This window comes from Schistocerca americana, chromosome 1, assembly GCF_021461395.2.
Source record: "Schistocerca americana isolate TAMUIC-IGC-003095 chromosome 1, iqSchAmer2.1, whole genome shotgun sequence".
Lineage (NCBI taxonomy): Eukaryota > Metazoa > Arthropoda > Insecta > Orthoptera > Acrididae > Schistocerca > Schistocerca americana.
This window is the reverse complement of record NC_060119.1, coordinates 822,010,864-822,035,038: the sequence shown is the minus strand read 5'-3', so window position 1 is coordinate 822,035,038 and position 24,175 is coordinate 822,010,864. Positions and strand designations below refer to the sequence as shown.

Here is a 24,175-nt window from a genome sequence, read left to right as displayed (position 1 = left end):
GTGGTAGGAGTATGCTTTTTTTTGGCCAGGTTTGGATCTACTAGGTTTTTGCGTAGAATGTTCTTCTTACCAGGTTTTAAAGACTCCCTCATAGGCCGGTTCTTTCTGCACCAGTGTTGATCCCTAGTCCTACTGTCCCATTCGCACAAAAAGCATGGAAATTTGGTAAAGCCACCTTGCTGACCAAGGAGCTTGCATGTTACTTTTAGATCACCACATATCATCCAACCATGAGCAGAATAGCCTATTTTATTTAGCACTATTACTAGGTTTTCACAGCTTTCTTTCATATGAACAGAATGTCCAACATGTATAGATGCATACATGTTACCATTGTGTAACAAAACAGCCTTTAAACTAGTTTTGGATGAATCAATAAACAGCTTCTAGTCTTCCTTTTTGTATTCAATACCAAACTCATTCATCAGATGAGGAATGTCTGAGCAGTACACTAAATAATCTTCTTGTTGAAAGAAACCAGGGAAATTGCAGATCTCTCTTTCTATACATGTATATGCTGGTTCCAACTGCCAATAAGTTCCTTTTCTTTTAATCTAGATCCAAGCAATTCAGCTTTTCCTTTTGTTAAGCCCAGATCCCTAGCCAAATCATTAAGCTCGGTCTGAGTAAACAATTTGGGCTCTAGATGTTCTGTATTACAATGGAATTCATCATCAGGACGTTAATCTAAATCAGATTGTACATCAGAAAATACTTCTGTTGGAATAGAATTTAAATCATCTGGTGGTTCAGGAACCGGCAAATCTATACCATTCCCTACTGGTCAGGTGGCAGACGGATGGTTAGCGCAGCTTATTGCCTTCTTGTTTTTCGAATTATGGCACTGCAAAAGTAGCAATCATTGGAATGATTTCTTGGCTCTCTCCATATCATAGGAACAGCAAATCTAAAGGCTTTTTTTCTGCTTTTTGGACCATTTTCTCAGATCTTCAACACACACATAACATACCTTATGCAGTGCCCAAGATTTATCTTTATCACTAAGTTTAGATCCAAAGTAAGATAGATAAACCTTTTTCACAAAGTCTGTAATGTTTCTTTGGTGTTTTTTAATCACAAATTCATAAAAAATATAACAAAAACTGTCAGCAGAGTTTTTACAACCACGATTAGATGTTGTATTGAGCACATGTACGGGAAAATGAGGTTAGGTTGACAGTAAACAAACACCATCTGTTAACTCAAAAACAAAATTGACCTTTTTTGCCAGCAAATGTTTTTCAGCAGTGCTACCAACATCATCTAAATTCATTACACCTCCTTTTTAAATTATTTTAACTTTATAAAAGGTGTAAAATTCTTTAAAAATCACTTAATTTAATAAATATAACAGTAAAATGTGAAGAAATGGTGGGTGATACAGTTTTTTAAGTATCGTATTTGGATTTCCCACCCTAAAAAACATAGGAATAAGGTATTTTCAGCAAAAAAGTTTTTCCATCATTGGCCTGTGTTATTATCTGTACCATTATCTGTAACCATGTAGTGCACTCCTCAACAAAAACATGATTGTTGCTATACTTGAACTATTTATATTTTCAGGCTGCTATATTGCATATGGAACACCATACACACACATCAATACTAATTTCAATACCAGTTAAACATCTGCAGGTAATCAATATTTATAGCGCGTCCTTTGGACACAATGCTAACAATATATATTGATTCGACAACAACATCCAATGTTTTGGGAATTAATGGATTCTGATAACTATCATACAACTTATTCAAGAGCTGGCCAACAGCAGCAACAAATAGCCAACACATTTTTACAAGTGTGTGTGTGTGTGTGTGTGTGTGTGTGTGTGTGTGTGTGCGCACCCATGCGCGCTCGTGCTTACGCATCCTACTCCAACCTGTGCTAAAGTCATGGACCACACACCTGTTAGATATTACATGGCAACTGCAGTCTGACAGCTTGTGTTACTGAGAGGCACAGCAGTCTTTATTCCTATGTGTTAGGAATCATATGAACAATAACAGCTATCTCAGCAACACTGTAGAGACTGCGGTATTGTCTTTCCACAAAGTAGCTCCTTATGCCAAATTTGAGTAGGGCAGTGTCTGACCAGTTGTGATGAGGAATGTATAAATCTTCTTCAAGGAGAGACGGGTGCATTGCTTCACAGCCCTGTGAGTTCACCTGATGTCTCACCCATCAAACAAGTATGATTCGTTGGTAACATTATGGACCTCCAGTGACCATTGTTCATTTAAAGCGACCGCTCATACAAATGCTGTGGAGGGAAATTCTCCAACAACATATCCATATGCTCACTGCCTCCATGTTACAATATTTAGAGGTTCTAATGAGGGCTTCACACCATACCAGTTCATCAAAACCAATGGGAATGCATACTTTTGTAATCCTCACATTATGTATTGTCACATACTTAATCTGGGGTATAAAATTTATTTCAAGCATGTGTATCCTCCTTGATGCTGAAATTTTCACAAATGTTAATCCAAAGATATAGAGGAGTCTCTATTATTGTGCACAACACCATGTTCGGTATTAGTAAGAATTCAAGGTTTTTTTGTTTTTTTCCTCCTTGTTGTGTATTAGGACTGTTGGCATGACCTTGAAATAAAAGCAGTTTCAAAGCACGCCGGAGTATGAAGCACTACAATTAGCCACTGCATTTTCCAAATCTCCTTCCACTAGTACACACTTTTTTGTTTCACCAAATACATGTGATACATTCTCCTGGAGATTAAAATTGTGACAAATCATAGAAAATTTACTGCATTCAGATAATAATTGTAGAGGGCACCTATGTCACCCACCAGCAATCCAGTATACTCTTGGGAATAGCTGTAGTTGTCTCTAAGAGCTTGGATTAGAGGCTTCATGCCATGATAGCTTGAACATTGTGTAGTCAATAAACAGAATGCTGAGTGTCAGGTTTCTGTCAACAGAAATTTGATATGTTTCATTCTGGCAGGTCAAAATCAATATTCAACAATGGAACTTGTGACCAAATGCAACTATACCAATTAAATTTAGACATAAAATGACAAATTAGTTCTGGATTTTCCACGATAATTCTCATAGAACAAAAGTGATTAAGGCAAGGATGAGCATAATAATGATATTCAGAAAAAGAATTTTAATCAGAAAAATTGGTGAAAATAAAAGATTTTGTTTTTGTAACAGTAACAACAACTGATCATTCTTAGGCAGCAACATGATTCCAGGACTTAATAGGTCAGATAAAAGATACACGATACCTATACTTCAATTAAAATTACTTTGTGATTAACATTTGAAGTGGTAGGGCAAGACTCAGCCAATCACAACTGTTTCTTGGGCTGCACATGATTGCTGTGTTAACCGTCCTGCAAGCAAGAGCCTTGTCGGGTGATGCATCCCACAGAGGTTGGGAGGGGGCCAGCCGGGGCCTCTTCCAAAGGCTGGAGCAGAGAAGGACCACCAAATACGCAATGATTTTTGCACATTCTATTATGCCACTATAAAAATAGTTTTATGCCAATATGGCAAAACTATATCCCCTGCTAAAGTTATTACTTTGGTAAATATTTTAGTTTTTGAACTAAAATATTGAAATAATAATGTCAGATTTATCATATTTATCAAGCAAACATAAATAAACTACTTGGTCAAAAACTTCGATTCTTTCGTATCTTATACTCTCATACTGAAGTGTGGTTTCAGTGGTTGCAGTATTGAGATGTTTTGAAATTAAGAAACCTGTACCAACTGATTCAGAGAGCTTGCAATGAAAAATGCAGTCATTTGATTTTTTTAAATATTTACATAGTCACAGTCTGCTGCTCGGTATCACAGTTCAGTTCATCACTTCACTCACATCCACAGTCTAAGTTGGTGTTACAGTTACAATGACTGTAACAACATTTAATGAAATGAAGTTGTATGGGTGACACACTGGTGTAAGAGTAAAGCATTGGGCTTGTAATGGAAAGCTTGTGAGTTCAAATACAAGTCCAAACTTTTTTTAAAGCTTGTTACGCTTCTCTAAGAGTATTGTCCTTGAAGTAAAGCTGTCATAAAATTAATGGCTATCATTTCTGTTAGTATCATTCCTTCTACTAATTTAACAAACTTAGTATTTTTTGTTCTTTTATATCAAAAGAAAATTTTAATGGAATTGTTTGGCTCAACAAAACATGAGTACAGGTTGGACAGAAGATTCAGTAACTAGCACCACACTACACCCCGTTGGAAAAAGTAACAGGCTGATTCTTCTCCATGCAGGTACATTAGCAAGATTCATGGAAAAATGTATTTTGTCATTTAGAGAGAAGAAAACCACTGATTACTACAAAGTAACGAATAGAGACACAGTTCAGCACTGTTTTAAAGACTCAGTTTTGAAAAACTTGAGAAAACCTTTCATAATAGTTCTGGACAATGCCTGACAACATTTGACTATCCCTGGTAAGGTGGCTATAGTACCTTCCAGCAAATAAGAGATTATCAACTGACTACACTGAAAAAATGTTCCCATATTAGATGACTTTAGAAAAGGTGAACTATTGGATCTTGTGGCTCAGAATAACCTTTACCTCTATATGTCATAGATGAACTGGCAAAAAAATATGGCCACATGGTCCTTATCCTCCCACCATATAACTGCCAATTCAATTTCATTGAATTAATATGGGCTCAATTTAAAGGTTATGTGGAAAGGAATAACAAAAACTGTACACTGGCAAAAGTAGAAAGATTGGCAAAGAATTCTATCAACCAAACTTCATAATGTTGTAAGGTACACAAACAAAGTAATGATGAAAGCAGTTAAGAATGAGTGTGTAGTGGAAAATAATACTAAACAACTTCTTATTTCATTTAATTCTGACAGCAGTTGTAATGATCACACTGATGATAGAGAAAATGATTCAGAGATACGTGGTTTGCATCCGACAGTGGTATACTTATTTATATTCACCCCTCCCAGTTTCCTCCGCTTATTTAGAGAAACAATTATTTTGTGGCATGTGTGTGGTTGCACTTTCTTCTTACTGCTGTTATTTGCCTATAATGTGTGATAGGGTATCTTACGCACTGCCGCCCCTACAGCAACAGTGGCCCCCACCACTGTTCTCCCCAATAATTACAAAGACCTTAGCAACAGTCAGTAAGCAGATGACTTGTCTCTTTCTTGGTGCATGCACAGTTATCAAGCACATGAGCACATGGCATACTGTGCACAAGCTGGCAAGTCTGCTCCCCTCCACTGCCATCTGTCAGTCACAAAGCAGTTTTAATCAGAGTATAATGTGCGTTCACAGGAAATGTATCCTGTAATAGCAAGAAATACGCTGATGAGGTCTCCACTAGCAAAAGAAATCTAGATTTGTCCCCAATAAACAGAGAACACATGAATAGAATGATATCTTCTTAATTTTCTTTACTTACGTTTATCACACAGTTATCAAAATAATGTAATTTCTTCATTAGCACCTTTGTATACTGCAACTGTTTTAGAGGCAAATAGATAAACAACGGTCTCAACAATACCCTACACCATGTACGGTTCAAAAGCTTAGACATGCACTGAAAGAAAAGAATTGTGGACTATAGGCTTTTCCCTCTGATAATATAAATAATGCTACTAATGCTAGCAAAGGATATGGTGGGATTTACCTGTGATCAAGGAACAAGAATTTCCATTCTAGGCTATGTCTTGAAGTGAATTCACTTTTAGTAGAGTCCACAACTGACATTTCACGGATTAACAGTGGAGTCTGCAAGCGTCCAACACCAACAAAAACTAATCTAAAACAGAAAACATAATGAAACTTATGACTATATATTTTATTTAATGAAATAATCAGTTACTGGAAATCCTATTTCTAAAGGCAAGGACACTACAGGAAATTATAAACAAGATGCTGCTAATGTCAGTACCATACACAAAGCATATTTCGCTACAATATTCTCAACGTAGGCATTTTGTAAGCTACCAATCTTACTGATTTATGCAATGCTCTTTCTTTGTCTATTGTTAAGAATTCAACAGATGGAGTAACGTTTCACCAAAGCTATTCCAAAATGTCTAGTTTGTTGATAATTCAAGGTAATTTTGATACATGACTGTAAAGATGACTGTCTGCTTCAGACCTTTCACGTCTTTAACCTCATACTTCATCTGAGTTTATCGTCCAGGTACTTCAGATTTTCTTGAGGAGGTTAACCACAGTTACTCTGAGTAGCTACCACATATATATCATTTTTAATATACTTCTCATTTATTGTCAAGAGCCACTTAATGTGTCATAGTCCTCAATTACAGAATATTCAGATTTACTTGAATGAAAAAGAGGTATTTTCAGCAGACTAAGTTGATGAAACTTCTACAGCATTTCTCAATGCAGCTGCAAATCATTAGCAAGTGTTTCCTCTTCTCTGTGCTGTTGTCCACCTTTCAAATGACTCCATCTAATAGTGTGGATGAAAATCACCTTTAATGCAACTACTTCTAGTTACCCTGTGTTGTATGTATCTAATACTATGAATTTATATTGTAACTGAATGGACTGATATAGTGCTACTTAGCTATCCTGCTTTTGCTAGGGATCAAATCTAGAGTAATAATTCCAACTTCCTTTCAGTATGTTGTGACCATGTCATTGATGGTTGCCATCTTATACCCGAAAAAGCTTGAGTGTTATATGCTCACTTAAACATATTCATCATGCACTTGGAGCTGCACCCCAACAAGGTTTCTTGAATATAACCTGTTTGTCTTACATAAACTGTACTCTTCCAAAAATTACAGAAATCTTAACAATCTCACAATTAAGTATGAATATAATAGAGGGAAACATTCCACGTGGGAAAAATATATCTAAAAGCAAAGACGATGTGACTTACCAAACGAAAGTGCTGGCAGGTCGATAGACACACAAACAAACACAAACATACACACAAAATTGAAGCTTTTGCAATCAACGGTTGCTTCATCAGGAAAGAGGGAAGGAGAGGGAAAGACGAAAGGATGTGGGTTTTAAGCGAGAGGGTAAGGAGTCATTCCAATCCTTGGAGCGGAAAGACTTACCTTAGGGGGAAAAAAGGACAGGTAGACACACACACACACACACACACACACACACACACACACACACACACACATCCATCCGCACATACACAGACATGTGCGGATGGAACACACACACACACACACACACACACACACACACACACACACACACACACACATCCATCCGCACATACACAGACATGTGCGGATTGATATATGTGTGTGTGTGTGTGTGTGTGCGAGTGTATACCTGTCCTTTTTTCCCCCTAAGGTAAGTCTTTCCGCTCCCGGGATTGGAATGACTCCTTACCCTCTCCCTTAAAGCCCACATCCTTTCGTCTTTCCCTCTCCTTCCCTCTTTCCTGATGAAGCAACCGTTGGTTGCGAAAGCTTGAATTTTGTGTGTATGTTTGTGTTTGTTTGTGTGTCTACTGACCTACCAGCACTTTCGTTTGGTAAGTCACATCATCTTTGTTTTCACAATTAAGTATGTTATACATCCTCCATTATTGCTCAGACTTCTACAAGTTTCATAAAGAATGATTACAGTGTAAAAGAACAAAGCTTGTAAAGGATTCAGTACAACAAGACAAATGTGATGAAACTTGATATAGGTCTTTAGAACAACTAGATTAGGTGCATCTCTTTATTGGGATTACATTTTATGAATCTCTCAGAGACTCACAGACATGTACACTAATACATGGGCAAAGAACAGATATTTTAAGATATACTGATATAGTTATCCTAACAAAGTGCAGAAGATCTTGAAGTCACATTAATTAAAATGTATATGGTTACGGTCAGAGAATAAAAGATGAAAATAAATAAGTACTAAACAAAATTGATGGCAACTGATAAAGAAGAGAAAGGCAAAGTCAAAATTTATGTTCATAGAGAGGTACTTGAGCAAGCTGACTCATTTAGTTATTTAGGAAGTAACATCAGTAAAAAGTGCTTTCAACAACAAGATGAAGAGTATATTATTATTATTATAAAAATGCTAGCCTAGAAATCAGGAAAAGGTTTTTCAAAGCCTATTTTTTGGAGTTACGGAGATTTATAAACAGAAGAAACTGCATTCTTCTAAGACTCAACATTAGAGACACATGCTCAAAATAAAGTGGGTTGATATGGTTACAAATGTAGAAGTCTGCAAAAGAGTGGATGATAAGAGAAGCCTGTGGAAATAAGCTGTAAAAGAAAGAGAGCAAACTACATATAATGGCCATCCAATGAGACCCAAGGGACTCCTCAATGCAATAGTAGAGTAGTATGTTAAGGGAAAGAGACAAACATGGATTTATTTTAAAAAATTATACAACTATATGAGAAATGTGCTCTCATAAAGACCGGAAATGTAAGAAACAAACCTGTACCTTGCCTAACAAGAACTAAAGCAGCTCTTAACCATCAGAGATGCTGCACATTGGGCATACAAACTACACCACACTGCTTACAAGCAGAAGCAGAAGAGTGTTAGTCAAGCTGTGAGAAATGCAAAACTCTGGCATGCCCATATGTTATCTGACAACAGAAATAGGCCAACTCATCTATGGAATAAACATGTGTGGTCTTGGTACTAGCAAAGTAAAAACTGCAGCTGATCCCACTGTCCCAGAAGAAAAACTGAACTGGTACTTCACATTACCTACAACCGCAACTGAACCACACACGAAACAGAGACTCACTGATTACTTTGTGGATGCAAATGACTGTAGCAGACAGTTGTCACAGTGGCGTAAAACCAATTCCACATCCGCAAAAAGATTGAAAACCGTAATTTCGTGCAAAAAAAACATGGCCTCTGTGTTTTGGAATTGAAAAGGAATCATTCTAGATGAATTTCTGCCTCGAGGCAGACCTTCAATGCACAGCGATATTGTGAGACCCTATAAAAACTCAAAAGGAACATTCAAAACAAAAGGAGGGGAATATTGACAATGCCCCTCCTCACACAGCCTTAGTCACCTTGGCGTTTTGGATTTATTGGGTTGGGATGTTTTGAATGATCCCCTCATATTCCCCTGACCTGGCATCTTCAGATTATCATCTTTTCACCTTTCTAAGGCAAACATGAGTGGAATTACATTTACAACTGATGAGCCGGTGCAGAAAGACATTCTTAAGTGGGGGAAGGGACTGGCAGGACAGTTCTTTGAGGAGGGCATAAAGAAGCTTGTACCATGGCTCACCACACGCATTCACTGGGATGGCGATTGTGTGGAAAAATAGTCAATGAGTGCAATATTTTTTTTTTTTTTTTTCCAGATACAGTTTTTCTGAAAAATATAAAATCTAGTAGGCTTATTTTCTAAACATGCCTTGTAGATATATCATTAACTACCTTCCAAAGTAGATGTAATTCAGTTCTCTAATATAATGTGGGAGGTTATTTCAGAGTTGGGTTGCTGCTACTGAGAAAAACTTCAAGAAAGTGGATGAATGATGCAGTGGGACAGACTAGATTTTCCTCTGATGGGAATAGTTGTTTCTGCCGTGTTGTTCAAATAAGAACATTATGGTTGAGCAGATATATGAGGGACAGTGTTAATTGATAAGACATTAAAGCAGACAGAGGGTTTGAAAATATCTGCGTTTTTCTGCATGCAGCCAGGATAGCAGTTCTTATTATGCTGAAATATGATCAAAAAGTTAAACATCACATTTATAACAAACACAGGCTTTCATAACCAGTTCCAGGCATCATGAGCTTTCCTGAGAAAGGTCTTGCATGATAAAATCTCTGTGGTCAATAATTGGAAATATACGTTTTTCTACAAGTCTTTTTTTTTTTTTTCAGGCAAGAGAGAATAAATTTTTATATTTTTGTAGAGTGTGGAGAGACGCTGACGCCTTCTTGCACATTGTAGTTACATAATCTGCCCAATCCGTTATTACACCTAAAATCTATGCTGAAGGAGAGAAGTTGACAGCATTAAAGGTGGTAGGGATCCCTGACAATTCGGGCTAATGAGCCTAGAATGACCAATGAGTACCACGTGGTTTTTGGATAGGTTGAGCTCAAACCCTATATCCTGCACCCATTTTGATACCGTTCACAGGTTGGCATTGAGATTCTTGATAGCTGTTTTCAGGTTTATTGGTTTTATACTTAGATACAACTGGAGGCCATCAGCATACATGTGGTACCTGCAGTAGGACAAAACTGATGACACATCATTTATGTACAATGAAAAGAGTACAGGACCTAATACTGAACCCTGGGGGAAGCCGGGATGACTTTATGGTGTCAGCATGATGCATTGCTGGCGAGACACCAGGTATGAACAAAAGCAACGCACTGTACTTGGCAATAAATTTAGGCTGCTAAGTTTGGCAAATAAAATGTCGAAGTCAACAGTGTCGAAGGTTTTGCTGAAGTCTAGGAAGCACATGACAGTTGCTTTTTGTGCATCCATGGGAAGCTTCATGTCATCTGTTATTTTTATTAAGGCAGGTGTTGTGCTGTGGTATTTACAGAAACCTGATTCATATTTGTCTAATAGGTCGTTTGTGGTAGTTTGTCAGCTGGCTGTGGATTATATTCTAAGGCCTTGGGCAGTGCAGGAAGAATGCAAATAGGATGGTAATCAGAGGATACTGTGCAATGTTCTTTTTGGGTAGTGGCTTAACTAGTCCCGTTTCCAGACCCCAAAGAAAACACTTGCAGTTAAGAAGCAGTTGAGGATACATGTTATAGTAGCCAGTAGTGCATCAGTAATAAGCTCCATCATTTTCACTGTGATTCCATCATGTCCAGCATATGCTGATTTGATATGCATGGCGGCTTTCTGATGGTATTGAGAGTAACATACACATTTCTAACGAGCCACGAAAGTTTCATCTCCAGTCACGAAAGGGCTCAGAAAATTCTCACCTTCCAATTCAGTTTCATTAAAAAAAAACTTACAGGCACTATTTAGTTGTGCTGCACTGTCAGCTGTTTTGGAACTGACAGTGTGCACAGTTTCTCGTAACCCAGCATTTCTGTGAGTGTTCTGTTCATCATGAACATTTGTTCTGCCTCCACTAAACTCCCTGCACCACTTATAATACGCAACTTTTCTGCTCACAATACCTTTGCTGTTAACTGCTCTGCTTACAATACCTTCACTGTAAACTGACAGGAAGGGCATCTGGGCACTCTCTACCACAACCATTTCCAAATCCAGATTTACATGCTGACCCTGTGAAAATACGGGATACTACCAGGAAAAAGAAGAGACATATGGCTGCCTGAACATATTGAAACACTGAGATGAACAGCCCCTAAAAAATCCTCCTCTTCACACACTACAGTCACACACTTTAGAGAGGAGCTCTGGTACCTATTTCAGAACAATACTGTAGAATCACATGCTGGCAAATTCTCTAACCTGCTCAGAGAAGAAAACTAAAGTGCTGCCCTCAAAAGAACTGCAACTTGTTATTCCCCATAACAAAACATTAGTTCCCACTGCCATACAAAATTATTTCTTGGCAAATATCACCAGACACCACAGTTTATCTCCTGCCAGTCTCCTCGGTTCCTGCACCAGTTAGACAACATTGCTATAATTCTGTCATCTCTCTGTTATCATCTATATGAATTTCCTTTAGGCGTGGTCTATTATGGGTGGTATGCCTTTGCCCTTCTATTCTTATGTGACTGACAGCTAGTAGTAGGAACAGCCACAACTTATGGACTCTGAACCATTGTGCAGTTTAGCATTTTTCTTACAAACAAATCACAGCAAAAGGTGAAGAAAGTGAGAAGTTAATAGAAAAAATATCCCAGGAATGCTCAAACATTTCCATTTTCACTCACATCACATGCAATATATAGCCTACTCTCTTCACACATTGAATCACTGTCAGTTGGATGACCTATATACACTCCTGGAAATGGAAAAAAGAACACATTGACACCGGTGTGTCAGACCCACCATACTTGCTCCGGACACTGCGAGAGGGCTGTACAAGCAATGATCACACGCACGGCACAGCGGACACACCAGGAACCGCGGTGTTGGCCGTCGAATGGCGCTAGCTGCGCAGCATTTGTGCACCGCCGCCGTCAGTGTCAGCCAGTTTGCCGTGGCATACGGAGCTCCATCGCAGTCTTTAACACTGGTAGCATGCCGCGACAGCGTGGACGTGAACCGTATGTGCAGTTGACGGACTTTGAGCGAGGGCGTATAGTGGGCATGCAGGAGGCCGGGTGGACGTACCGCCGAATTGCTCAACACGTGGGGCGTGAGGTCTCCACAGTACATCGATGTTGTCGCCAGTGGTCGGCGGAAGGTGCACTAGCCCGTCGACCTGGGACCGGACCGCAGCGACGCACGGATGCACGCCAAGACCGTAGGATCCTACGCAGTGCCGTAGGGGACCGCACCGCCACTTCCCAGCAAATTAGGGACACTGTTGCTCCTGGGGTATCGGCGAGGACCATTCGCAACCGTCTCCATGAAGCTGGGCTACGGTCCCGCACACCGTTAGGCCGTCTTCCGCTCACGCCCCAACATCGTGCAGCCCGCCTCCAGTGGTGTCGCGACAGGCGTGAATGGATGGACGAATGGAGACGTGTCGTCTTCAGCGATGAGAGTCGCTTCTGCCTTGGTGCCAATGATGGTCGTATGCGTGTTTGGCGCCGTGCAGGTGAGCGCCACAATCAGGACTGCATACGACCGAGGCACACAGGGCCAACACCCGGCATCATGGTGTGGGGAGCGATCTCCTACACTGGCCGTACACCACTGGTGATCGTCGAGGGGACACTGAATAGTGCACGGTACATCCAAACCGTCATCTAACCCATCGTTCTACCATTCCTAGACCGGCAAGGGAACTTGCTGTTCCAACAGGACAATGCACGTCCGCATGTATCCCGTGCCACCCAACGTGCTCTAGAAGGTGTAAGTCAACTACCCTGGCCAGCAAGATCTCCAGATCTGTCCCCCATTGAGCATGTTTGGGACTGGATGAAGCGGCGTCTCACGCGGTCTGCACGTCCAGCACGAACGCTGGTCCAACTGAGGCGCCAGGTGGAAATGGCATGGCAAGCCGTTCCACAGGACTACATCCAGCATCTCTACGATCGTCTCCATGGGAGAATAGCAGCCTGCATTGCTGCGAAAGGTGGATATACACTGTACTAGTGCCGACATTGTGCATGCTCTGTTGCCTGTGTCTATGTGCCTGTGGTTCTGTCAGTGTGATCATGTGATGTATCTGACCCCAGGAATGTGTCAATAAAGTTTCCCCTTCCTGGGACAATGAATTCACGGTGTTCTTATTTCAATTTCCAGGAGTGTATTTTACTTTTAAAAGGCCATTTCTTCAAAAAATCACTTTATTTACAAATACAAAATTACCTGTACTTCCAAGAATAGTCAGGGATTTGAAAACATTCCTATACCACTCACATCATTGTCTTCAGGTTCGTGTAGAGTTGTGCCATGTTACAAAGTGAATCTGTCTGATACACAAACCTGCTAATAAGTAAATTGATGTAAATATGTGGAGAGTACACTGTTGCCTCTGTTGAATCAAACTCCACAGAGAAGTAACTGTACCAACAAATTTCTGTACAAGTAATGTCAGCTGTGAAAATGAGAGTAATCTGAAATGATTATGGTATTTACCCAACAATATGACAACCCTGAATATAAGATGACCCACTTCTTTTGAAGAGGTTCTGTATGAAATTTTTATTTTTAATTTATTCTGACTAATCAAATTTACAAACTGTTTTACTGATATCAAGTATCTTAAAATCCATCTAAAAAAGTTAACACTATGTACTGCAGAGAGTCATGGTGTTTTATTTAGATAATATGATAGTGATGAACGATAGCTGTGGGATGTCATTGGACTAGCACTGTTCTATATCATACTGCAAGCCCCATCCTTTTCAAAATCACCACCAGCTCATATTTGTTTTGAATTCTGCAACACATGCAGTTGGAAAATTCCTCTTTATCTCCAGCGGCTTCATTTGTGTAATTTATCAAGTAATTGGGAAGCATTCATCACATTTCTCTCACACATAGAGAACAGCAAGCTATTCCAATTCATGAAACCGTCCATGATTTGGTCCCCTGAAAGTTTGGTATGTAGAACTGGCAATCTCTAATTTATTTTTCATCTGATACCACCTACAAACATTCGACTCTGTGACATCAGATTTTCTTCCTGCTGTGACATTATTTGTGGCCTCTGTGTCACGAATAACCATTAACTCAAAATTAGTTTTGTGCTATGTGCATGAATAAATTGTGAAGTCCAAACTTATAGAGGCACATTTTCTCAACAGAGTCATCAGTTATCAATCACTACAATTTCTGTTCCTACAGCGTTAAGTGAACTGAACAATAATAATATGTCATCCTCTTGGCTCCTTACTGCTGAATCAACAGATATCAGACCACTTCTGGCTAACAGTGTGCTTCATCCTTCATTGACAACTTTCAAAATAAACAGTGCTGTCGAGCAGTTGGTGCTATACTATAATTCTTGAACCTGATGTTTCATTTATTATATTGTGTTTTGGATGTTTTGTGTGAATTTACTTATATTAGAACTAATTTATCTCCTGTAGAAAAGTATACTACTGTTGATTATTTATCCATTTGTATGCTCAGTCCAGTTCTGACTGCATTTACATTCAGGCGAACTGCAGTTTAAATGTTGTAATCTTCCACAAAAAGCAAGATATGTGGGATTATTCTAATGGTTGGTATAATTTCTCTATCTTATCTTCATGGTTTTTATGAGACATTTACGTTGGTGGCAGTGGAATCATTCTGCAGTCTTGTACCGGTAACCGATCTAGAAGCACTGCTCTCAGTTTCTTCAATGTCTTCCTTTAATACGATTTGTTGGGTATCCAAAAACTCTAGCAGTACTTGAGAATGGGTCCTACTACTGTTCTGTATGAAGCCTCCTATACAGATGAGCTACTGTTTCCCAAAATCCTCTCAATAAACTGAAGATGACCATTCACCTTCCCTACTACCATCCTCACATATTCATTCCATTTCATATCATATCACTTTGCAACGTTACACCTAGATAATGTGCGTAGCAGCACACTACTGATGCTGTATTTCTACATTACAGGATTGCTTTTCCTACTCAACTACACAGACTTAAATTTTTCTTTGTTTAACTGCCATTCATCATACAAACTACAAATTTTGTCTAACGAGGAAACCACACAGCAACCAGATTTTTGTAATTTTTTTATATTTGTGGTACACATATTTCAGAACTCAAATAATTTTTCAAAGCAATTTGATGCAATTTTCAAAAATTCTCCAGAAAATCAACTTTGAAGTTTTCAAATCATCTTTAATGTGTGTAAGTTAGGTTGATTTGTCAATATATATAGCACGGCTCTATGGTAGGGTGCTCACCTGTGAAGTCAGTGGACTCAGTTCCATTCCTAGCGGATTCAAATTTTTAAAGAATGACATGTTCTGTAAGCATTTGCATTAAGCCTAAAATACATAAAGATGGAAAATAATCAGTAAGGCTTGAGATAGGTAGCCACTGGATCAAATCTCATTTCAATAACTTTTTTCATTCTTTTCTGTTCACTTTGAATACCTACATCATTTAAATATAAATTTCATCAAATATGTGGCAATTAACACAAACCTAATTGTAATTTTAATGAAAAATGCATGTCGTCTTATTTCTAATTACATATCATACAGAAAAATCCAGTTTTAGTTACAAATATAAGTTCTTAATTACTGAAATTTCATAAAAGACTAGCAAACCCAGCAATGAAAAAAGTCATGGAATACCTCCTAACATTGTGCTGGACATCTTTTTGCCCAGCGTAGTGCAGCAAGTCAATGAGGCATGCACTCCACAAGTCGTTTGGAAGTCCCCTGTACAAATATTGAGCCAAGCTGCCTGTATACCATTTCATAACAGGGAAAGTGTTGCTGGTGCAGGATTTTGTGCACGAACTGACCTATCGATTAAGTCCCATAAATGTTTGATGGGATTTATGTCGGCTAATATGGGTGGCCAAATCATTTGCTAGAAATGCCCAGAATGTTCTTCCAATCAATCATACATAATTGTGGCCTGGTGACGTGCATTTTCATCCATAAAAATTCAATCATTGCCTGGGAACATGAAGACCATGAAGGGCTGCAATTGATCCCCAAGTGGCCGAACATAAATGTTTCCAGTCAATGGTAAGTTCAGTTTGACCAGAGGACCCAGGCTATTCCATGTAAACAGAGCCCACACAATTATGTAGCCACCACTAACTTGCACAGTGCCTTGTTGACAACTTACGTCCATGGTTTCATGAGGCCTGTGTCACACTCAAATACTACCATCAGCTCTCACCAACTGAAATCAGGACTCATCTGACCAGGACTCGATTTTCCAGTAGTCTAGGGTCCAACTGGTATGTTCACAATCCCACGAAATGCACTGCAGGCAATGATGTGCTGTTAGCAAAAGCACTCGCGTCATTCAACTGCTGCCATAGCTCATTAACACCAAATTTCACCACACTAACGGATACATTCGTCACATGTCCCACACTGATTTTTATGTGGTGTTTTGCTTGTCTGTTAGCAATGACAACTCTAAGCAAAAGCCACTGCTTTTGGTTGTTAAGTGAAAGCCGTTGGACACTGAGTTGTCTGTAGTGAGAGGTAGTGCCTGAAATTATGGATTCTTGGCACCTTCTTGATACTTTGGATCTTGGAATATTGAACTTCATGATTTCTGAAATGGAATGTCCCATGCATCTAGCTCCAACTACCACTCTGTGTTCAAAGACTTAATTCTCATTGTGCAGCCATAATCAAGTCGGAAATCTTTTTACATGTACCACCTGAGATCAAATGAGAGCTCCATCAAAGCACTGTCCATTTGTATCTTGTGTATGCTATACTTCCGCCATCTGTGTACGTGCATATTGCTATCCAATGAATTTTGTCAACTCAGTGTATATATGTCCTAATCTTCCTCCCTTTCTCCCCTCTCTTTCTACCTCCTCCTTGCCCCCTACCTCTTTTCACCTCCTCCTCCCACCAGTTTCTGAACTTGTCCCTTATTTATTGTCACTGCCAATGAAACTAAGGCTGAGAATTGAAGTTGTTTAAATGAATGGGTAATTCAAGTGGGATCATTAGTATACAGGACTGACAGACCTCCTATTACAGAATCTTTTGAGGATAGTAGCCTCAAGGGGAATATTCCACATAGTTTTACCTTTTTTTAATGGTATTCTAATCATAAGCCGTTAAGCATGACAAGAAAATGATTCTCTCATTCTAAGGAGGATCATTTTGACATCAAATGAGCCAGGATTTGATGAAGATTGTTTAAATGCATTAACCCTCAATGAACCATGTCACTGTACTTGAGAACTGGCAAATGTGATGAACTATAATCATTCTATCATATTATGAGATTTGCACGCAATGGGGAAGGTACAAAAATCAGGTGTATGGGTATCACATGTTCCAAATCAAAATCACAAAAAAACGATGGTGGCCAAATGTGCACCTCTGCTTGCTCGTCATCCATTGGTTCGTAAACAACACTGACCACTCATATCCTGTACTGTTACTGGTGACGAGAAATGATGTCTTTATGCTAACATATGGAAAAGAAGGAATGGTTGAGCCCAAACAAAGCAGCAACTTCCAGTACAAAGACCAGCATGCATCCACAAAAAATAATGATAGGCATCTGGCGGAACAGTGATGGAGGGGTGTACTACAAATTGCTTCCCCGAGATGTAACCATCACTGCTGACACTTATTGTCAACAACTGAGATGTCTTGCAGATGCAATCTAAGAACAACAAACCAGGAAGACCGCATGAAGTGATGCTATTCCATGGTAATGCCCACCTTCAGTCTGCTAAACTGCCAAAGAACACTGTACATGAGTTGGGTTCGGAATTCATTTTGCACCTATTTTTTCACTTTATCTTGCAACTTCAGATTTTAAAATTTTCCACCCTCTGTAACACAACTTTTAAGGAACTTCCTTCCCAGATGAAAATGCATTCCGAACATAGCTCGACGAGTTCTTCGCCTCAAAACCAAGTGATTTCTACAGTCGCAGAATCGAAAAGTTACCCCTGCACTGGCAGACTATTGTAAATAGTGAAGGAGAATATATTATTGATGACTAACATCTCTGTTACAAATATCTGTTGTATTTCTTAAACTTACAGAAAAATACTACACTTACGCACCAACGTAATACATTTAAAAAAATGTATAGCCTAAGTCTGCCCAAATGTTTATCAGAGTACCATACAAAAATTTGAAGTAAACCAGACAAGAACTTTTCGAAATTTTGGGAGATAATGTTAAACAATGACTTCTCTTTATATAGTAGAACAGATTTTTGGTCCAGATTATTTAAATTTTTGAGTGAATTATACATTAATTTTTCTCCTACTTTACCAAATTTACTCGAATATAAACCGCACTCAAATCTAAGCCACACCTGAAAAATGAGACTCAAAATCAAGGCAAAAAAAAAATTTTCCCGAATCTAAGCCGCACTGAAATTTGAGACTCGAAATTCAAGGGGAGAGAAAAGTTTTAGGCCGCACCTCCAAATCGAAACAAAGTTGGTCCATTGTAATATGAGACACAATTTAGATCGAATGAATGACGATACAGCTACGGTAGTAGCTTCATTTGGTTTGAATTGATTGCTTATCTTTCTCTGATCTGATAAGTACCGTTCTCTTTGTTAAGGGTGTTTACGTCACTCTATGCTCAAAATGTATTACTGTACTGTGTCACGCATTATTTGTTGCATTCTGACCTCGCGGCATGGCTTGCTTTTGTGCACGCTGCCGCCACTTACAATTTAAAAAAACCAAAGGAATCGTCTCATTAGCGAAACAATGGCAAGAGACTGCTATTTGTTGTTACTTACACTGCTGCTTTCTTTGATAATGATCAACGAGAACCAAATAATAGACTGCGTACGATAGATGTTCTGAACGAGAGTTTAGCAAAAAATTTTCTCCGTTTGAAAATCTTTGCAGACGCCTCTTTAATACGTTACACTCTGCACAGAAATTAGAGTCATCTTAGATTTAAAAATCTAGTCAATTGCCGTGCTTCATTTCTGACTGTATCACTACTAGGCATAAGAATAATACGAATATAAACATGACATGATATGTATATTCTCCCGCGTTTGCTGTTGTTTCACTCTAGTTTCGTAGTTTATTAGGCAGACAGGATTTAAATGAGATAGCAGCAAACATGAAAGAATACATGGCAAAATGTTTATATTCATATTTTTCTTATGGTGAAGAGAATACTGCAGGTGATTCAAAATTCATAAAAGTTCCTATTAGCAACTATCTCTTCTCACAGGTAGGAAAAAATTCAGAACGTAGAGTTGGTCACATTGACAAACATCCCAAACAGTCTTGCCAGTTGGATTTTCGTAGTACATTGAAATGCTGCTATATTTGAAGATGAACAATATGGAATTTGTATTTACTTCATTGGATAATGTATGAAAATGCAGTGGTTGAAACTCGGGGCAGAGAAAAAAAGGTCGTCTTCCACCTTCTTTTTTTTTTTTTTTTTTTTTTTTTTTTTTTTTTTTACTGACGCAAAGGTTTTGGTGCCAGTATTTATCTTTGTGCCTGCAAAGCATGCCTGTGTAGCGCTACATATATTCAACGGCAGAAGTTAGTTGTGGCGGCACCTGCCAACATTTTTCAGAACTTCCGCTTACTTTGCACTCGATTGTAAGCCGCAGGCGGTTTCTTGGATTACAAAAACCGGAAAAAAAGTGTGGCTTAGAGTCGAGTAAATACGGTATGTATTTTATGCTTCACACAAATGTTCATAAAACATGTAACTTTGCTTAAAAATGTGAATCTGCCTCGAACTGCATGCAGGCCCCCAAGTAGCAGGAGAATACTCTACCACAGAGCCACACTGCTGAAAAAGGGTCCTTACATTAGCTTATTATGCACGGTCAGTAAACTTCAAAGTCAATTTTCTCAAAAATTTTTGAGAATTGCATAGAATTGCTTTGGGGGCTGAACTGCTTTGAGGCTTTGATATTTGACGTCTATCCGCCCATGTAGCTGGGTGGTAGCATGCTTGCCTCCCATACACTAGGTTCGGGTTCAATTACCGGCCGCGTTGGAGATTTTCTTTGCTTGGGGACTGGGTGTTGTTTTGTACTCATCACCATTTCATCCTCATCATTCACTGCAAGTCGCCCAATGTGACACCGACTGAAAAAGACTTGAACTTGGTGGCTGAACGCAAGTGGGAGATCTCAGTCAACAATGCCATACAATCATACCATACCATTTCATTTCATGTCTGAAGTTAACATATCATAAACAGAAGAAAAATACCAAATCTGATTGCCGTGTGGTCTCCTTGTATGTGATCTTGCAATCTCCTATAGTCACTCAATGACTACACCTTCCCGTATACCACAGCATCATCAGCAAATAGTTGCAGATTGCTGCTCGCCATGTCCAACATTTATGTATATACAGAATAAGAGTTGTCCTATCAGATTTCCCTGGCACTCCTGATGGTACCTTTGTCTCTGATGAACTTGCCATCAAGGACAACATATTATTATTTAAAAAGTCTTTGAGCCACTCACATATCTGGTGACCTGATATGTGTTTTGGAGCTTTGTTAACAGTCTCCTATAGGTCATCGGAACCTGCAGTGGGGACCCCAAGCCAATGTTTTCTGGAAATCTAGGAAAAAGGAATCAGCCTGTTGCCTTTCATCCATGGTTTGCAGGATAACATGTGAGAAAAGACCAAATTGAGTTTTGTATAAATGTTTTCTAAATTCATGCTTCTGTCACAAGGAAATTTATTTTATTTGAACTCAGAGTATGTTCAAGAATTCTGCTGAAAACTAATGTTAAGGATATTAATCTGTAATTTTGAGCACCCATTCTTCGGTATGAGAACAATGTAACAAAACTACTGAGGCATATACGGTAAAACACCTCATTTATCAATATGAAACCAAGTAGAAGTACTGACATTAAAATATATATGAAAAGAAACACATGAATCTAAACTATTTTTAGTTCACATTATTATCATAAAACTGCACCAATCTTTACAAACAAGGATTATAAGATAAAAAATAGTGTAACACTCACTTCATGCCTACTTCTCCAGAGAAATTGACCAGCCGATTACTGCTGGAAATAAGGTGGTCAACCTCCAATGGATCAATATCTGACCCTAAAAATTAGAAACAAAAAGCAAAAGTGATAGAAGTTATTCTCATTAAACTCTACTGAACAAGTTTATCCCCACTGACACCATAACTTACGAAAATAGCCCACAAATTGAACAAGCTCATATGTATCCTCATCTCGGAAATCCAGACCACCTCGACGCATGTGACATGAAAAGGATACTTGATTTTCTGCAGAAAAAACGAGAGACAAAAATTTACAACTGTTATTTAATTCTCCCTTTATTCTAAACATTTCAAAAATGTTGTACATTCTAAATACCTTTTGTGTCACCATAGTTCATTGAGTCAACACTGCTAGCTGGATTCAATAGTATGTTGTAGAGAGCTGACTGGTCCTCCTCATACACCATGTCATAGATCGTCATATTCATTAAGTCACTCTGTAGCAAAAAAAGTATTACTTGTAATTTTAGCAACAAATCGTGGCAATACAAGTGCCATTAGCAAAGTTCTGAAATAGAAGGGTACAAGTGGGCAAGTCACAATTTTATTCTGCGCATGTCAGATGTTCCTGACACGAGCGTCATTGGTAGACGTTGACGGGCGTCCTGAACGAGGGTCATCTTTAACTTCCGTCTGGCCATTTTTAAACCGTGTGAACCATTCATAACACAGAGTATGGCTTAGGCACGTATCACCATAAGCTTCCTGCATCATTTGGTGTTTCTCTGTACAGGCTTTCTTTGAGTTTCACGCAAAATTTAATGCAGACACGTAGCTCCTCTAACTCCGCCATATCAAAATTCGCAAACTGTGCAACACAACATTCTACTCAATACAGCACTGAACAATAACTAACAGACATACAACAATGGAACTTCCAGGAGTTACACATTAAACACAGATGTGTACAGGGTGTCAAGCACATTTCACTGCAACACACCACTCACACAAAATTATTAATGTTCCAGAATTTTTTAACAGACTTCTTACACTGTCAATGGAATGTCCATTTTTCTAGCATTTAAAACACCTCAACAGACTGGACACATCTGATGATACTTTAAGACTGGGAAAACAAGCTTAGATGTGTTTTGGCAATACCTATGAATTAAGAATAAATATAATGTAGCTATTTTCCTAGCTCACCAGTTACTCTCTTCAGAATATTTGCCAAATCTGCCACACTCTCATGTTCTCACTCTTCCCTTAGTTCATAGAGATCTAGTGCCATTAAATAACTACAGGAAACAATACATTTTCAGAAGCTCACAGTGTTATGAAACAGTGGTCATTATGGTTTATCGCCAAGTATTTTTGCAGTCTGTAACTGTTTAGTTTGTAGAGAAGTAAATATTTCTATAAGTAATGTATAATTCCTAAACTGTTTCATGGATTTACATGTCCAGGGCTTATGATTACAGAGAACTGGTAGTGTTCACCAGCCTCCAACTATGAAATGCTGAGTTCACCACAATGGTACTTAGCAAAGTCTGCCTAAGTTCCCAAGATGAACTCAGTTTCATACAATCAATGGGGAATGTACAGCATATCAAATATAGCACTATGGGTGAGGTGAGCATTAACCCCTGCTAATGATAATGTACACAATCCATTGATGAAATAAGGTATTTAATTAACTACATACAGATAATGACAATTCATTTGAAGTACAAATTAGGAAACTGGAACTTACTGGTAAATGGCCAAGGAGAGAAGTAATGCTCTCAGAAGCATAAAAGATCCTTCCAGATGAGGAGAACACCATGATGAAACCATCTAATGCCTTCAACAAAAATAAAATAGGCAGCATAAATAAACAAGCAAAGAAAAAAACTGAATACACAACAACAGACCTCATTGTAAGTAGTTTACTTATAAATGAATACAATGTTTAAAAAACTATATAACAGTACATACAGGGTGTTTCAAAAATGACCGGTATATTTGAAACGGCAATAAAAACTAAACGAGCAGCGATAGAAATACACTGTTTGTTGCAATATGCTTGGGACAACAGTACATTTTCAGGCAGACAAACTTTCGAAATTACAGTAGTCACAATTTTCAAGAACAGATGGCGCTGCGGTCTCGGAAACTCTATAGTACGATATTTTCCACATATCCACCATGCGTAGCAATAATATGGCGCAGTCTCTGAATGAAATTACCCGAAACCTTTGACAACGTGTCTGGCGGAATGGCTTCACATGCAGATGAGATGTACTGCTTCAGCTGTTGAATTGTTTCTGGATTCTGGTGGTACACCTGGTCTTTCAAGTATCCCCACAGAAAGAAGTCACAGGGGTTCACATCTGGCGAGTAGGGAGGCCAATCCACGCCGCCTCCTGTATGTTTCGGATAGCCCAAAGCAATCACACGATCATCGAAATATTCATTCAGGAAATTAAAGACGTCGGCCGTGCGATGTGGCCGGGCACCATCTTGCATAAACCACGAGGTGTTCGCAGTGTCGTCTAAGGCAGTTTGTACCGCCACAAATTCACAAAGAATGTCCAGATAGCGTGATGCAGTAATCGTTTCGGGTCTGAAAAATGGGCCAATGATTCCTTTGGAAGAAATGGCGGCCCAGACCAGTACTTTTTGAGGATGCAGGGACAATGGGACTGCAACATGGGGCTTTTCGGTTCCCCATATGCGCCAGTTCTGTTTATTGACGAAGCCGTCCAGGTAAAAATAAGCTTCGTCAGTAAACCAAATGCTGCCCACATGCATATCGCCGTCATCAATCCTGTGCACTGTATCGTTAGCGAATGTCTCTCGTGCAGCAATGGTAGCGGCGCTGAGGGGTTGCCGCGTTTGAATTTTGTATGGATAGAGGTGTAAACTCTGGCGCATGAGACGATACGTGGACGTTGGCGTCATTTGGACCGCAGCTGCAACACGGCGAACGGAAAC

General features: G+C 39.0%; 1 protein-coding gene across 2 annotated transcripts in view; it reads right to left on the bottom strand.

Annotated features, from left to right (window-relative positions):
- The window catches only part of LOC124613040 (circadian locomoter output cycles protein kaput-like), a 118,908-nt gene that overhangs the window by 74,925 nt on the left and 19,808 nt on the right, over window positions 1-24,175 (bottom strand). For both annotated transcript variants that reach the window (XM_047141611.1, XM_047141620.1), the window contains exons 5-9: window positions 22,953-23,042; window positions 21,576-21,696; window positions 21,389-21,484; window positions 21,213-21,297; window positions 5,654-5,785 (exon numbers count right to left, since the gene is read on the bottom strand). In XM_047141611.1, coding sequence (XP_046997567.1) covers window positions 5,654-5,785; window positions 21,213-21,297; window positions 21,389-21,484; window positions 21,576-21,696; window positions 22,953-23,042 — 524 coding nt within the window. The remainder of the gene's footprint in view (window positions 1-5,653; window positions 5,786-21,212; window positions 21,298-21,388; window positions 21,485-21,575; window positions 21,697-22,952; window positions 23,043-24,175) is intronic.